This window comes from Balaenoptera acutorostrata, chromosome 2 (assembly GCF_949987535.1).
Source record: "Balaenoptera acutorostrata chromosome 2, mBalAcu1.1, whole genome shotgun sequence".
NCBI lineage: Eukaryota > Metazoa > Chordata > Mammalia > Artiodactyla > Balaenopteridae > Balaenoptera > Balaenoptera acutorostrata.
Genome location: NC_080065.1, coordinates 110,009,158 through 110,026,198, shown reverse-complemented (window position 1 = coordinate 110,026,198; position 17,041 = coordinate 110,009,158). Strand labels below are relative to the sequence as shown.

Here is a 17,041-nt window from a genome sequence, read left to right as displayed (position 1 = left end):
AGGAGAGTGAGGGATATTAATTTGTAGAGAAGTCTTGGGCAAAGTATTAGAAAGCTCTCTTCAGATATCTGGAGGGCTACCATGTTAAAAATAATTCAGTAGGATTTCCTCTTGAACAGAATCATAGCCAGTTATTGGAAAGTATAAAGATGCATACTGAGTTCAATATAAGAAGGAACTTTCTAACAGAGCAATTCTAAAAGCAGTAGGTTCCTAGTGACACGAAGCTCGGTGAGTGGAGTCCATACATAGTGTTTGTCAGGGAAGTAAAGTTTCCTTTGATAGCTTTATGGACTTCTTCAGCCACAGGGTTCTAAAATCCTGTTGTGATCATGAATGTTGATTGCATTTTAGTAAAGACTTGATAGGGATAATCTCTCAGTTGTGTAAAAATTTCATTTGTCCTTCATGCATAAACAGATGAACAGGGAAATGGTTGAACTTCCTGGTACATAGTTTGGCACTGTGTGTCATTAATCTCCCAAGAGGACCTCTTCCTCCAAGAGAGCTGTAAGAGTTAGAGTAGGGGAAACAGCTATTCAGAAATCTTCTCTTACTCATCCCCATGTGTTGCTCAGTTTTACTAGTGTCCCATTAATCACTTGATTTCCACCCACCCCAGTCCCAAAGCACAGGGCCCTCACTATTTAGGGTTTTTTTCTTCGAACAGATAGAGGTATTTGGTGTCCTTTTTGGACTGTATACCTCAGTTTCTTGTTCTTTTGTGAGGGATCTTAGGAGCCAGTTCAGGCTTCAGAGAGGTATATGAACAAACAACACTGTACACTCCCAGTGCTCCTGCACCCTTTCCGGGGCCCAGCGCTCCTTGTCTGTCAGGGCAGGGCACTCTCCTCCCAGGCTTTTCCTCCCTCTCCCCCCTCGCCATGTGTAATTGGAGAAGTGGATTTGGTTCTCATTGGCTTACTTACTATGAAGACCATCTAGAAGCAGGGGCTTAGACTCAATTGCTTTTTTATCTTATTTATAAAGACAAAGGTTAGGAGTAGTTGCAAATTAAATATTTTCGTAGCCAGTTACGTAGAGTATAAAGTTATGTCTTAGTTGTAGATTCCAAATTAAAACCTACTCTGTGTCCAAACTTAGTATACTTACTAAGTGATAGTAATGCCAAGTATACTCCCCATTTTCAAGGCAAAGTGATTGATGATATTCCATTGTAAAGACCCAAATCCCAGGCTGGCACCTGCTCCCCTTTCTTCATCTCTTAGATAAGATCATCATGAATATAACTTGAAGCTATCCATACAAACTCAAAATGTGCATGCCCTTTGAACCAGGCATTCACATCTATAGAATATCACTTTCTATGAATACTTAGTAATATAAGCTCCATAATAACAGGAACTTTTCTTCTTGATTCAACTGCAGTATCCCCCAAACCTAGCACTGTTTAGTAAGAGCAAATATTTGTGGGATGAATTTAGAAGAAAATTTTATGTTCAAAAAACATAACAAAGGTTTAATAACAACCTAAAGATCAATAATAATGTATAGGAAGATATTCATTATATTAATAAGTGATACATATAATGTACAGAATTGCATATATAGTTTTCTAAAAAGTTAGCAATACTGTGTTTTAAATACATGCATTTTTTAATTGAGAATACAGAAAATTATTACTCAGATTGGTTATCTCTGGTTAAGATTGTGATGATTTTCTTTTCTACACATTCCCCAAATTTCTACAGTTTTCATGTATTTTATAATTAGAAAAACAAGTATTGTTTTTAAAACTGTCTTTTATAAGTGTGCTAACTCTGGCCAACCAAGTGGTTTTTGTTTTCTTCCTGAAAATATTACTAAAAAAATGTATTTTACCACTAAATCATTTTGTTTTTAAGTGGTGTTGTTAACCAAAAACCAAAAGAGTGTTTGTTGCTTGCTAGAGTGGCATGTGTTCTTGACTTCTCAGGTTAAGGCAACAAGAACAAAAACAGTACCAGGATTCCAGAGAAATTGCAAGTGGAAAAATGGATGGCCCACATGGCAGTGCATTGGAAGAAGGTTTGGATGATTATTTGACTCGCCTCATAGAAGAAAGGGATACTTTGATGAGGACGGGTGTGTATAATCATGAGGATCGAATAATAAGTGAACTTGACCGACAGATCGGAGAGATTTTGGCAAAAAACAATGCCAGTAATTAATAACATTTGGAAAATCTTTACAGAGACTCCAGGTCTAAATTTTAATTTCATAGTAAAGCCCTCAAAAGAAGGGAAAATGGATGTTTTACAATGCAATTTTCAGTTTTTTATAAGCAAAATTTTGTATGTTATTGTATAGTATTTATTCGATTTTATTTACTTTATGCTACCTCTCCCACTCTGGTTTATTTGTAATTGCATTTTATATTCTCATTTTTAATGACTTCAGTGTTTCTCATAATTTATAATTTCATGGGTAACTTTCAAAACAGCTTTTCACTAAATTTGTTCTCAGAGAAATGACTGTAGTAATTTCCAGTTACATAATTTTTTATGTTGAGCCAAAAGAGTATATGTTGCACTTTAAAAATGCTGTCCTGTTCATTTGAATAGAGGTATCTTAAAAGTTGAGACCACTTGCAAATGCAACTAGTTTTATTTAATTCATTTTAGATGAGCTGTCTTTTTTAACTTGTAACATTTGCAGGTGACAAGTTCGCAAACAGAAAGCAGGATCAGTGCAGAGAAGCCATATGTGATCTATTGAGTGACAAATTAGTCATTTATTTAAATAAAGTTAATACAGATTAAACTTGTTTCAACAGCTATTGAATTTTCAAATTTTTAGTATACTCTTAACTTTTAAGAATATGAAGTAATAGCTTAGTAAGTTTCCTCTGTCAGTCTCCTGCTCAAGATTGCATTGTTTTCTTTTGTTAAAAATAGAGATTTCATTTTCCAGTAATAGTAATACTAGTTGTTAATGTAAACCCTCTGTAATAAAACATGGAAACAGACGCATAAACGCTTTAGCTAAGAAAGTAGAGTGAAAACCTACTATTTTTGACTCCCCCTGAGTTTAATCAGTCTTTTACAAAAGAACATGAGATTAAGTCATTGGATTTATGTAGTGCCATGTCAGTATAAATTTTTAAGAATTCCTTTACATCGTATTCTTCAGAGCCAACATTTGCCCTCAAAGCAACACTTTCCACTTCCTTTTACAGGGTACTAAAAAGGTTTGATTAGCAAATTCACAGATTAGGTGAGCTTTGAAATATATGTAGTTTAAAATTTCTTATTCCCAAATATAATAAATTTTAAGTATATACTTTAGGAAATGTATACTATTTACTGATAACTTCCACAAAAGCAGAATAGGCTATTTGGTGACACTAAATTTTCTGTTGTTTTCAAGGTGGTATATTTCTTGTTTGGGAAATTAAAGTCCCTACATGCTTTATATGTTTTTTCCTCCCCCCTTGTTAACAAGTATTAATCTGAAAACAACCCAACAGTAAATAGAGAAATTACTGAGAGAATAATGAATATGTGAATTATAGCAAGAATGTGAAGTATTAATTATGGCTAGACATTTTCTCTCATTGATTTTTGTGCCACATGAATGGAACAGAAGTATTCTTTTTATTTGGGAAGGTCTCGGGTAAATATTGTGACTGTGCCTTCAATTGCACTGTGTGCTGCATGTGACTGTTTTCAAACGCTAGAGGGGGCCTTAGATTTAAAGAAACAAAAAGGACGTTTCTAAAATGGATGTGTCGTTTGCCTTCTCTAAAGTAATCTTTTGGCTATGTATTTTATCAAATAAAGATGATACCTGTATGCATCTTTGAGTTTCTGAGCAGCCTGTTACTTTTTTGTTAAACGGACTGGGCAAGTGCTTGGCACTTCCTGTATCAAGTTACTTTGTATTTTTGGTTTTTAAGTGCTTACACTGCAGATAGATACTTTTATATGTTCTAAAATTGATGGGGAGAGTCTGAAATTTTAACACCTCTTTGTGGTCCTGTAGCAACAGACATTTCATTTGTAAGTGGCATTTACTGTATTTATACTGATTGCTCTTACTAAATTATCATCGGTGCCTGGGAGTTGAGTTATGACCATAGTAGAGAGATGCGTGAATGAGCAAGTGAGTAGGTGAGTGAATAAGAAGTTTCCTCTGGACTATATGTAACAGCAGGCCTTTCATCAGGTATTTGCATGTGAAACAAAGTTTACCTTTAAAATGTTTGTGATTCCTTTTCATGGAGAAAGCCTAGTTTCCATGTGTAAGGCTAGCACATACTGCACGGGAGGTGTATTACTACGTCTTCCAGGTGTGTGTGGTACCATGTCTGTATAAATTGGAAGAGTTCCTTTACAGGTATATCCCAGTGATTTCTATATAGACTTGGGATCCTGTTGCTTCCAGCAGGTGTGGAAGTTTTGAGTATGATTTAAGGATGTATTAAGGCACTGCATGAACAACTTAAGATTACAACAGGCAAGTCTGATCAGATGACTTTCTCATCCACTTACTGCTCTGTCCAGATACGTCCCAGCCCGAATCTGAGTCCTCAGATCGCCCCAGTACATATTGCTTGTCCTCCGCCACCTGAGAATGGACTGACTGACCTGGTTCTTACAGTCTGTAAAAAAGGGTCCCCTGGTAGCTATGGATGGACTTCGAAAATTTGGCCTCTCACTACCATTGTGTCTGGCTTGACTGAATACCTGACTTGACTTTTTTATTGATATAATTCACATACCATAGGATTCACCATTTTAAAGTATGCACTTCCGTGATTTTTAGTATATTCACACGGTTGTGCAGCCATCACTGCTATCTAATACTGAAACGTTTTCACCATCCCCCAAAGAAGCACCACACTCATTAGCAATCATTCCCCCTTTACCCCTCTCCCCAGCCCTTGACAGCCACTTACCTACTTTCTGTCTCTGTGGATTTGCCTATTCTGGACATTTCATATAAATGAAATTCCAAATTTGATATTAAAATTGGAAACCTTAAGTATTTTTCTATGCCCAGTTTCTATGGTATATAACATTTTATCAGATGTTAAATTAAATGAAACAGAGATGCAGAAGGCCCAAATAAGGGCATAACATTTATCCATCAGTTAGTATAGCTCAGCTGTTCTGTTATCCATTACCTGGTAAAGCAGTGACCTAAAATAGTGAATGGTAGATAATGTTCTGCCGTAACACCTCTAAGCAGTCCTCTTATGCTGGAAATGGATTATTGATACAGGTCATGTGTCGTGCCACTGGTATCCTATCAAAATTGCACACTTTCCCACATGATTTCTAGAGTGGGGATAAGGAGAAGCATGGTTACCTAGAATAGAAGGTCCATGAGGACAGAGGTTAGGTCTGTCTTACTTTCTGCCATTTGCCAGGACTAAAATAGTGGCTTCCCCAGGTAGGTACTCAATAGTTGCTGCATTCATGAAGAAATACATGAAGAAAAAATTGTGTATTGTCTGCCAGTCAAAATAGACATAAAAATTAATGACTGAGGTACTGGGAGAATGCGCTTTCCTGGCCTCACTGACCCGGCTCTGTTGAAACTGAGGGATTTGTTTGTTGGATTGTTTGGCTTTTTAAAAGTATGCTTCAATTGCATTGAGACAGAAGGTAGAATAGAGGTTACCTGGGGGAGGGGGTGCAGGAATTGGGGAGTTATTGCTGAATAGGTACAAAGTTTCTGTTTAGGATGATGATGGTGGAAATGGTTGCATTGTGAATATTTGTAATGCCACTGAATTGTACACTTAAAATTGTTAAAATTTTGTGTTATGTATATTTTACTACAATTTTAAAAAAAAGTTTGCTTCAAAATCTGCCTACCCAGTGTTTAAATACTAAAAGGGTTTTGCACATGAGCCTCCTGGCAAGCCATTTTTAAAGATACTATCTTTTCATTCCTTGATTGTAGGAGTGGATCAGATACTTCATTATATGTTTGTAGTGCCTTTGTTGGCAAATTCTGAAATCAGTGAAAATTAATGGCTACTTTTTCATCCCAACCTCTAAAGGTAAAATTGGAGCATCCTTGAAACTTGGAATTGTAATGCCTTCATGTATTATAAAATTAAGGTCTTATTATCCTTTTAAAAAGGAATAATGACAAAATCAACACAAAACAAAACAGTACTGGTTATTTAATTTAGCAGATAGTCCAGAACATGGACATAAATTTGAGTGACACAAATTTTTCACAGTAGATTACTAGTTCCCTAAATTAGGCTTAATATCTTTTCGATTGAGGTAGTCTTATTGTTGGTTGGTGGTCTTATTAATTGACGAAATGGTTTGTGTGGGAGTGCTGAATAAAGTCTGGGTGGATAATTTTTAACATGGTATGACTTGAAAATTCAAATCCGTCTTTGATATTTGTGTTTTGGCAACTGGGACAAAGGCCTTGGAACCCAGACTTTCCAGCATGCACTTCTTCTGACACCTGCCCTAGACCACAATCTATGTATCTTCCTATCCGATGGGCCCTTGGCTTCTGTGACTTGGCAGACAAAGACATAACTCCTCCATCTTGGTGTAAATGTGGAAGTACAGACGGAAGTGTTTAAGCACCTAAATTTTTCACTGAAACCAAAAGAACTAGAGTGCTTACTGATTTTGTTATATAACCTCTATTTGGCATCAAATTAGAACCCACTATTGTTAGGAATGTAACTGTAGAAAGGCTGCTATATACTTAAATCTCATTTTATTTGCTTCTCTGGGGGTTGTCTTCATGTTTTCATTAGAAATGTTTTTACAGATGCAGGCTCTTCAGATATAAAGTTGCTGAAATAGAGACTCAGAAGTTTAGCTTTCAAATTGAAGGGGGTTGGAAATCTGTTTAGAAAGATTAATTTATAGATAAATAATTTACTGACTTTGATACGTTAATGTACAATAATCCCTAGAGGCTTTTAAAGATGTAGTCATTATATTCTTAGGGTTTCTAAGAATGTTAAACCTGTCATTCATAATAGGAGAGAACTAAAATAGGGTCCATTTATAATTTCTTCTTGGAAACATTTCATCTACAAATTCACAGACAAATATTTTTTCTTTTCCAAATAGCTTATCTAATAGTTGGACAGCACAACCCTTTTCTTGATTAACATGTTAACTAGTCAAAAGCATGCAGATACATTGGATGAGTGCTGAATTTTCCTCAATATTTTAGATTAAAACTTGGCCAGAGCAAATGAAATATTATTGCAAAATCCTACTTTGACATTACTGTAAATTTTAGTGAATGCCAACCCAATAGTGAGAGAGTCTATGCCTAGTAGATTTGCTCAGTTTTTTAGCAAATTCTCATATTAATGAATAGATGGAGCAAGATTAAAAGCATTAAAGAACTTTCATTTCTATGACTTCTTTCTGTAATCTGAAAAACTGAGAAAGATTTGTTTATTAAAATTTCCATCTGTTTTCTTGAGAGAAATTCTGAATTTCAAGCAAGGCTATTATTGCATTACTTGAATTCAGTTCAGATTGTGTGCAAAGATGCCCTGAAAATGGGATGTCAAATCAAGAACTTGAGATATTAATATTCGGCACATATCTTGAGTCATCCTGTTTAGATTGGATGAGATAGTATAGCAGACTGGTGTAGTGCCCGGTTGTTGCCTCAAGGAAGGAACTTTCAATTCCTGATTTAGCTTTATTGTTGGCAGATGAGATTAATGGTCTCTTGAAGGTTTCTGGCAGAAGTTTATTTAGGTAACCAACTGAAATTTGTAAAATTTGCACAAAGAGAATAAAGGTACCAAATAGGAAAGTTTTATAAATAGTCTTCAGAAGTGATTTAGCCTACAGACTTTTTTCACCAATAAAAACTGTAATAGCCAGCCCACATTTGGCCTACCACCTCTTTCCCTGTTAATCAATCCACACTTCTTTCTCTCTTATCTCCCTATGAATGTGTAAGTGTTTACCAGGAACAAATGACACCCAAAATTTGTCTGTAAAAGATTCTTTATAAACCCCCCAAAAAAGAAAAGGAAGGAAGAAAGAAGGAGAAAGAAAAAAGGGGGAAAGAAAGAGTGGAAAGAAGAGCTCACACCTCAATTTTCCTCTGGTATACCCTTTCTTTTTCTTCCTAAGGTCTATAAAATTGTCAGGTGGGTTCACTGGTTCGATTACTCTTTACCCCTTATATTATCACTAGAACCTCAGTGTCACTGTCCAGATTTATCTGAATATGTCTATGAATCCAGCAGTGTACGTACACATGAGAAGTAATTGTCAATCTAGTATATTCTGGCATGAATCTAAACTTAAAATTTGGAGCACATGTGCAGTATTCATTTCAATGCTCCCTTCAATGTGTGTACATATTTAGCAATTGCTAGGGGCATGCTGTTCTACCAAGTGAAAGAGAATAATCTGCCTGTTCCACAGAGATCAAACAAATTATAGATTTATATAGATTTATTATATATAATATATATATACACACATAACACACTATATGTAAGTGCTTTATGCAGTATACAGTTCTACATACAGTTGATTATTGAACAATGCATGTGTTAGCAGTGCCAACCCTGGCAGTCAAAAATCCACCTGTAACTTTAGGACGGCCCTCCTACCTGCAGTTCTGCATCTGAAGATTCAACCACAGATCATAGTTCTATAGTATATATTTGTGTAAGTGGACCCATACAGTTCAAACCCATTTTGTTCAAGCGTCAACTGTAGTTATATATAAAGTATTACTATTGTTCTTCCTAGTATGTTATCTAGGAAAGAGATTATACCCTTCATGGTTATCAGTAAAAACTACAGGTGACAGTGCGCCTCCAATCCCTTCATGTAGTCAACAGCAAAGAATGACCAAAACAGCATTTCTGCATTTTCCTTCTCCTCGTCCTTTATCTACACTCACTGTTCTGTTTCTGATAGATTCTGTTACTATAAAGTAGAGTAAGCAAAAAATTTCCAATCACAGCTTTATTAGTAGAAACCTTGCTGATGCATGTTATTTTATATAAAGACTTTTTCTCAGATTTTGTAAGAGTATTTGGATACTAAATTTGATATTAATAGTGGTATCAAACTTGTTTGAACCAGAGGAACAATTTATGTCATAAACTACATCAGAGTAGTTGCTAGTCACACTAAAACTTCAGAGGTAGGTATAGGGGGAGAATGAGAAAAACAACAACAACAACAAAACAGTATGTTTATAAGCCTGTGCTCCCAAAGCTTAGCTAGCAAAGGGGGGTGTGTATGTAGGCAAACTCAATTGGAATCTAAGATGGCCTTAAAATCCATAGGGTCCAAAGCATTTCCATAGAATGTGTTAATAGCCAATCTGGGTACAAGTGATAATAGCAGTCAAGTGAGAAAAAGCATTTGTCAAAATCCAACATCCATTTCTGATAAACACTCCCAGCAAACTAAGAATATAAGGGAACTTCTTCAACCTGATAAAGGACATCTACAGGACCCTATAGCTAACATACTTAATAGTAAAAGAGTGAGTGCTTTCCCAAAAGATCAAGAACAAAACAGTATCTGCTCTCACTATCTCTGTTCAAGACTGTATGGAAGGTTCATAGCCAGTGAAATAAGGCAGAAAAGAACAAGATAATGGAGTAGGAGATACCAGCCTTCATTCCTCAAGAAAATATAACAAGTATGCAGCTATTCATGAATGAAAACAGCCCTGGGAGGACTCAAGAGTCCAATTAAGAGCCTATAGCAACATAGTGGAACCAAACTGGAGAATAACTGCACAAAAAGGATCTCCGGGGAGATCAGCATAGCTGAGGTGTCCAGAGACAGCTAGGAACCAAAAAATAAAAAAGGTGAAGGCTATCAGTATCAGCCACATGGCAAAGGCCACCACATTCCCCATGGCATGCTCTGTGGAGAATCCCAACAGACTTTGCCACTGAGGAGCTCAACAGCCCCCATGACAGCACGGACTACTCCATTGTGTTTGTTTGTATGAATCCCAATGGCCCGCTCCAGAGAATACAAGCAGATTTCACTACTGAGGTAAGAAACAACCATTGTCATCATGGACCCCTCAGAGAGGAGATACTGCAACCCCCCAAGAAAGAGTCTGTGGTGTCCTGGGACCAAGGATGCCACCCCTCCCACCAAGCCCCATACTTACCACAGATCCCAGAGCCACAGCTGCTCTGCATGTCCCAAAACTTCAGACCCTGACTATGCATGTGCTCTTTGTGTGCCTGTTCTGTGTGTACCCACATCTTGGGCACTGGAGTCAACACCACTGAGGGCTAGGCAGTGCCCCAGATTCTGGAGTTGCTGTCTCTACAAATGCACCCACTCTCCAGCTCCCAGCTCCTTGGCTGCTCAGCTTTCACCAACATCTCAGATACCAGAGCAACCACCACTGTGGGCAGCCAGTGCCCCAATCCCTGGAGCCGCTGTTGCTCTGTGGACATCCACTCCAGAGCCCAACTTCATAGCTGTTCCATGGTGCCTATGCATCAGACACCAATGCCAACTCTACCACAACGGCACTCATGAGCTGGACATGGATCCAAAAGGGATATCCTTTGCCATGACAACCCCAGCAGGAGAAGAAAGATCAGGAGTTCCCTAGAAGACTTTACCACCAAAGACCCCATCAGACCCCACCACTGCTTCAGACAGTCATGGCCTGGCCAATGAAGACCCCAGCAATCTTTGTGAACAGTGACCTCAGCTGATGGAGCTGCATGGAGCAGCACCACCAGGACTTACCTGGAGCCAGAACTACCACACCCCACTCAGCCACTGCCCTTGTACCACATGCTGATGATCTTTTCCCACCAAAACCTGTCCATAAATTCTGGAAGAGGTGACTGTTCCATCAAATGCAGAAACATCAACACAAGCCTACAATAAAGGTGAAAAATCAAGGAAACATGACACAACCAAAGAAACACAATAATTTTCCAGTAATCAACTCCAAAGAAATAAAAACTATGAATTGACAGAGAATTCAAGATAATTGGTTTAAGGAAGACTAGTGAGCTATAAGAGAATACATATAGACAATTAAATTAGGAAAACAATACATAAACCAAATGAGAAGCTCAACAGAGAAAGAGAGAAATCATTAAAAAAAAAAAACCCAAAAACATATTCTGGAGCTGAAGATTATAATGGAATGAAAAAAATGCAAGAAGAACATCAACAGCAGACTTTAATGATACAGAAGAAAGAATCTGTGAACTTGAGAACAGGTCATTTGATATTATCCAGTCAGAGGAGAATAAAGAAAAAAGAATGAAAAACAGTGAAGAAATCCTATGTGAATTATGGGATACCATTAAGTGAAACAATATATGTACTATGAGAGTACCAAAAGAGAGAAAGGGGGCAGAAAGCTTATGTCAAAAAATAATGACTAGAGAGATCAAGATGGTGGAGTAGGAGGATGCTAAGCTTGTCTCCCCTCCATGAACACATCAAAAAAAAAAAAAAATCTACATGTGGAGCAATTCTCACTGAAAACAAACTGGCAGAAAAACTATAAAGTCAATAAAGAAACCAAGGCTATAAAGAAAGATCCACACAAAGTCAGGTAGGAAGGAAAGAGAAGTGATCATGTCAGGACCTGCACCCCTGGGAGGGGACACAGAAGTGGGGGGGGCGGGTATTACACAGGCCTGGAGGTACTTCCTGGGAAATGAGTGGTTCAACCCACATGTGGGATGTGCCAGACCTTGAGTCTAATACCAGGAAGATGAGTGCCCTTGGCTGGTTTGAGGACCAGTAAGACTGGTAGGGGGGCTGTGAGAAACTTGGACTCCACTTGTGAAGTGCAAGCACATCCTTCCTTGTTCCCAAAACAAGGCTGAGTAAGCAGTTTGAGACTGCCTGGGACTCTGGCCAGTTTCCCATGACACCCCACCATGCACCCTGGCCCACACCGAGTGCCCACTCTGGCTCCTCTTGCTCTGTGGGGCAGCATCCCACTAGGATGAAGGTTGCTGCTGCCAGGGGGAATGTGCAGTTGTGGAGGACGGAGCTGGCTTATACCTGGCACTACATCTGAATGGGTTTGGAGTGACCCTTCCTGGCACTCTTGGAGGCAGCAGATCAGGAGTGGTCTGGAACTCTGAATGCTATATGGGACCAACCCAGTACAGGCCCTGGCCTGCACTGGGTGCCTGATCTGGCCCCTCTTGCTCCGACTCTGCTTCCATCTGGAGCTAAGGTGCCAATGCTGGGGGCAGTGAGGAGCACACACTTAGAACAGAACCAGCTTGGATCCAAACCACAGGGCCCCTTCTTTAGCACCTTGAGACCTGAACCCACCCTCAACAGGGTGGTGTTAGGCACTGAACATAGGAGAAGCCCCAGCTCACACCTGGCTCTGGCTCTAGCTCTGCCATCTCTGTGGCCCACCTCAGTGATAGCTGTCAACATACCCTGGGGGAAGACATGACTCGTGTTCTCCCATCAAAAGCCACTAGACACACACAGACTGTAGATGGACACACCCACATAAGGACACCCCTTCAAGACCAGGATGGGTAACTGTTACATCTAATTTCATAGAAATAGAGAAACTTATGGAAAATGAGAAGACAGGAATTTGTTTCAAATGCAAGAACAAGAAAAATACCTCTGCACACATCCTGAGCTGACGTGTCAGTGCATCCATTTCTCACCAGGATCTCTACCTGAATCATCAGGTGAAAGGCCTCTGCCCACAACACATTATAAGCAAGTGAAACTAGACAGAGCACAAAGGAAAACAAAAGCTTTGTAGGGTCTGAGGACAAGAAGGCAGAGTAGAAGGACCTGAGCTCACCTGCTCTCATGAAAACACCAAAAGCACAACTAACTGCTGAACAACCATCGACAAAACAGACTCGAACCTACTGAAAATGATATTCTCCTTCCAAAGACAAAGAAGCCACAACAAGATGGGGGCAGACACCAGAAGCAGGAGGAACTAAATTCCTGCAGCCTGTGGGACTGCAAACACAGAAAGTTAGACAAAATGAGATGGCAGAGGAATATGTTCCAGATGAAGGAACAAGATAAAATCCCAGAAGAACAAGTGAAATGGAGATAGGCAATCCACCTAAAAAAAATAATTCAGAGAAATGATAGTAAAGATGATCCAAGATCTCAGAAAAAGAATGGAGGCACAGACCAAGAAGACATAAGAAATGCTTAACAAAGAGCTAGGAGATATAACAAACAAACAAACAGAGTTGAACAATACAATAACTGAAATGAAAAATACACCAGAAGGAATCAGTAGGAGAATAAATGAGGCAGAAAAACAGATAAGTGAGCTGGAAGAAAGAATTGTGGAAATCACTGCCACGGAACAGAATAAAGAAAAAAGAATGAAAAGAAATTAGGACACTTTAAGAGACATCTGGGACAACATTAAATTCACCAACATTCACATTATGGGGGTCCCAGGAGGCGAAGAGAGATAGAAAGGGCCTGAGAAAATATGTGAAGAGATAATAGCTGAAAACTTCCCTAACATGGGAAAGGAAACAGACACCCAAGTTCAGGAAGCACAGAGAGTCCCAGGCAGGATAAACCCAAGGAGGAACACACCGAGGAACATATTAATCAAATTGACAAAAATTAAAGACAAAGAGAAAATATTAAAGCAACAAGGGAAAAGCAACAAACAACATACAAGGAAATTCCCATAAAGTAATCAGCTGATTTCTCAGCCGAAACTCTGTGGGTCAGAAAGGAGTGGCATGATATATTTCAAGTGATGAAAGGGAAAAGCCTACAACCAAGAATACTCTACACAGCAAGGCTCTCATTCAGATTTGACAAAGAAATCAAAAGCTTTACAGACAAGCAAAAGCTAAGGGAATTCAGCACCACTAGACCAGCTTTGCACCAAATGCTAAAGGAACTTCTCTAGAAGGAAAGGAAAGGTCACAACTAGAAACAAGAAAATTACGAATGGGAAAGCTCACCAATAAAGGCAAACCTAAATGTAGTAGATCATTTACACACGAATATGATATCAAAACCAGCAATTGTGAGAAGACGAGAGTACAAATGCAGGATATTGGATGTGCATTTGAAATTAAGAGACCAGCAACTTAAAACAGTCTTGTATATATACAGACTGCTACATCAAAAACTCATGGTAACCACAAACCAAAAGTCTACAATAGATGTATGCACAAAAAAGAAAAAGCAATACAAACACAACACTAAAGATAGTCATCAAATCACAATAGAAGAGAACAAAAAAGGAAGGGAAGAAAAAAGACCTATGAAAACAAGTCCAAAACAATGAATAAAATGGCAATAAGAACATACATATCAATAATTACCTGAAATGTAAACAGATTAAACCAAAAACATAGACTGGCTGAATGCATACAAAAACAACACCCGTATATATGCTGTCTAAAAGAGACCCACTTCAGATCTAGGGACACATACAGAATGAAAGTGAGGGGATGGAAAAAGGTATTCCATGCAAATGGAAATCAAAAGAAAGCTGGAGTAGCAATACTCATATCAGACAAAATAGACCTTAAAAAAAAGACTGTTACAAGAGACAAAGAAGGACACTACATAATGATCAAGCAATCCATCCAAGAAGAAGATATAGCAATTGTAAATATATATGCACCCAACATAGGAGCACCTCAATATATAAGGCAAATGCTAACAGCCATAAAAGGAGAAATTGACAGTAACACAATATAGTGAGGAGTTTTAATACCCCATTTACATCAAGGGACAGATCATCCAGACAGAAAATCAATAAGGAAACACAGGCCTTAAATGACACATTAGACCAGATGGACTTAATTGATACTTATAGAGCATTCCATCCAAAAGCAGCAGAATACACCTTCTCAAGTGCACATAGAACATTCTCCAGGATAGATCACATGCTGGGCCACAAAGCAAGCCTCAGTAAATTTAAGAAAATTGAAATCATATCTAGCACCTTGCCTGACCACAACACTATGAGATTAGAAGTCAACTACAAGAAAAAAATTGTAAAAAACACAAACATGTGGAGGCTAAACAATATATTACTAAACAACCACTGGATCACTGAAGAAATCAAACAGGAAATAAAAAATACCTAGAGACAAATGAAAATGAAAACAGGATGATCCAAAACATATGAAATGTGACAAAAGCGGTTCTAAGAGGGAACTTTATAGCAATACAATCTTACATCAGGAAATAAGAAAAATCACAAATAAGCAACCCAACCTTACACCTAAGCAACTAGAGAAAGAATAAACAAAACCCAGAGGTAGCTGAAAGAAATAAATCATAAAAATCAGAGCAGAAATAAAGGAAATAGAGATGAAGAAAACAATAGAAAACATCAATGAAACTAAAGGCTGGTTCTTTGAAAAAATAAACAAAATTGATAAACCTTTAGCCAGACTCATCAATATAAAAAGGGAGAGGGCTCAAATCAATAAGGTTAGAAATGAAAAAGAAGTTACAATTGACACCACAGAATTACAAAGGATTACAAGACACTACTACAAGAAACTATATGCCAATAAAATGGACAACCTAGAAGAAATGGACAAATTCCTAGAAAGGTACAATCTCCCAAATCTGAACCAGGAAGAAATAGAAAGTATAAACAGACCAATCACAAGCACCGAAATTGAAACTCCCAACGAACAAAAGTACAGGACCGGATGGCTTCACAGGTGAATTCTATCAAACATTTAGAGAAGAGTTAACACTGATCCTTCTGAAACTATTTCAAAAAACTGCAGAGGAAGAAACACTCCTTAACTCATTCTATGAGGCCATTATTCTGATACCAATACCAGACAAAGATACTGCAAAAAAAAAAAAAAAGAGAGAGAATCAAAGACCAATATCACTGATGAACGTAGACGTAAACGTCCTCAACAAAATACTTGCAAACCGAATCCAACAGTGCATTAAAAGGATCATGCACCATGTAAAGTGGAATTTATCGAAGGGATGCAAGGATTTTTCAGTAACTGCAAATCAATCAGTGTGATACTCCATGTTTACAAATTGAAGAATAAAACCATATGATCATGCTCACGTTGGCAGCACATATGCTAAAATTAGAATGATACAGAGAATATTAGCATGGCCCCTGTGCAAGGATGACATGGAAATTCATAAAGCATTTCAAATTTTTAACAGACATAAAGGGAGAAATTGATAGGAATACAATAATAGTAGGAGAATTTAACACCCTACTCACATCAATAGACAGATCTTCCAGACAGAGAATCAATAAGGCAACAGAGATACTAAATGATATACTAGAACAGTTAAATTTAATAGAAATTTTTAGGAAATTACATCCAAAAAAACCAGAATACACATTCTTTTTGGTGCATGTGGAACATTCTCTAGGATTGACCACATACTAGGGCACAAAACAATCCTCAGCAAATTTAAGAGTGTAGAAATTATCTCAAGCATCTTTTCCGACCACAACAGCATGAAACTAGAAATTAATGACAGAAAAAGAAATGATGAAAAATGATTACACAGAGACTAAAAAACATGCTACTAAAAAACCAATGGGTCAGTGATGAAATCAAAGAGGAAATTAAAAAATACTCAGAGACAAATAACAATGAAAACACACCACACAAAATCTATGGGATACAGAAAAGCAGTTCTTAGAGGGAAGTTCATAATAATACAGGCAGTCCTCAAAAAAATAAGAAAAATCTCAAATAAACAACCGAACCCACCACTTAAAAGAATTAGAAAAAGAAGAAGAAACAAAACCTAAAGTCAGCAGAAGGAAGGAAATAATAAAGATCAGAGAGGAAATAAATAAAATAAAAATTTTTAAAAATAGAAAAATTCAATAAAACCAAGATCTGGCTCTTTGAAAGGATAAACAAGATTGACAAACATCTGGCCTGGCTCCCCAAGAAGAAAAAAGAGAGAGAACTCAAATAAACAAAATGAGAACTGGAAAAGGAGACATAACAACAGATACTGCAGAAATATGAAAAACCTTAAGGGAATACTATGAACAATTATATTAAAACAAATTCAACAATCTATAAGAAATGGACAAGTTTCTAGAAACA

The 17,041-nt window shown here is 37.7% G+C and overlaps 1 protein-coding gene and 1 non-coding gene across 4 annotated transcripts in view; both read left to right on the top strand.

The window, feature by feature from the left end:
* CEP120 (centrosomal protein 120) overlaps positions 1-3,800 on the top strand; it is a 77,537-nt gene extending 73,737 nt beyond the window's left edge. For all 3 annotated transcript variants that reach the window (XM_007188484.2, XM_007188483.3, XM_007188486.2), the window contains one exon: positions 1,937-3,800. In XM_007188484.2, the coding sequence (XP_007188546.2) occupies positions 1,937-2,171 (235 nt within the window). In that variant the 3' untranslated portion in view covers positions 2,172-3,800. The remainder of the gene's footprint in view (positions 1-1,936) is intronic.
* A 12,218-nt stretch (positions 3,801-16,018) lies between these two features.
* LOC114238656 (U6 spliceosomal RNA) lies at positions 16,019-16,125 on the top strand. The gene has a single exon (XR_003623970.1). It is a non-coding gene; the product is annotated as a U6 spliceosomal RNA (small nuclear RNA).
* The last annotated feature ends 916 nt before the right edge of the window (positions 16,126-17,041 follow it).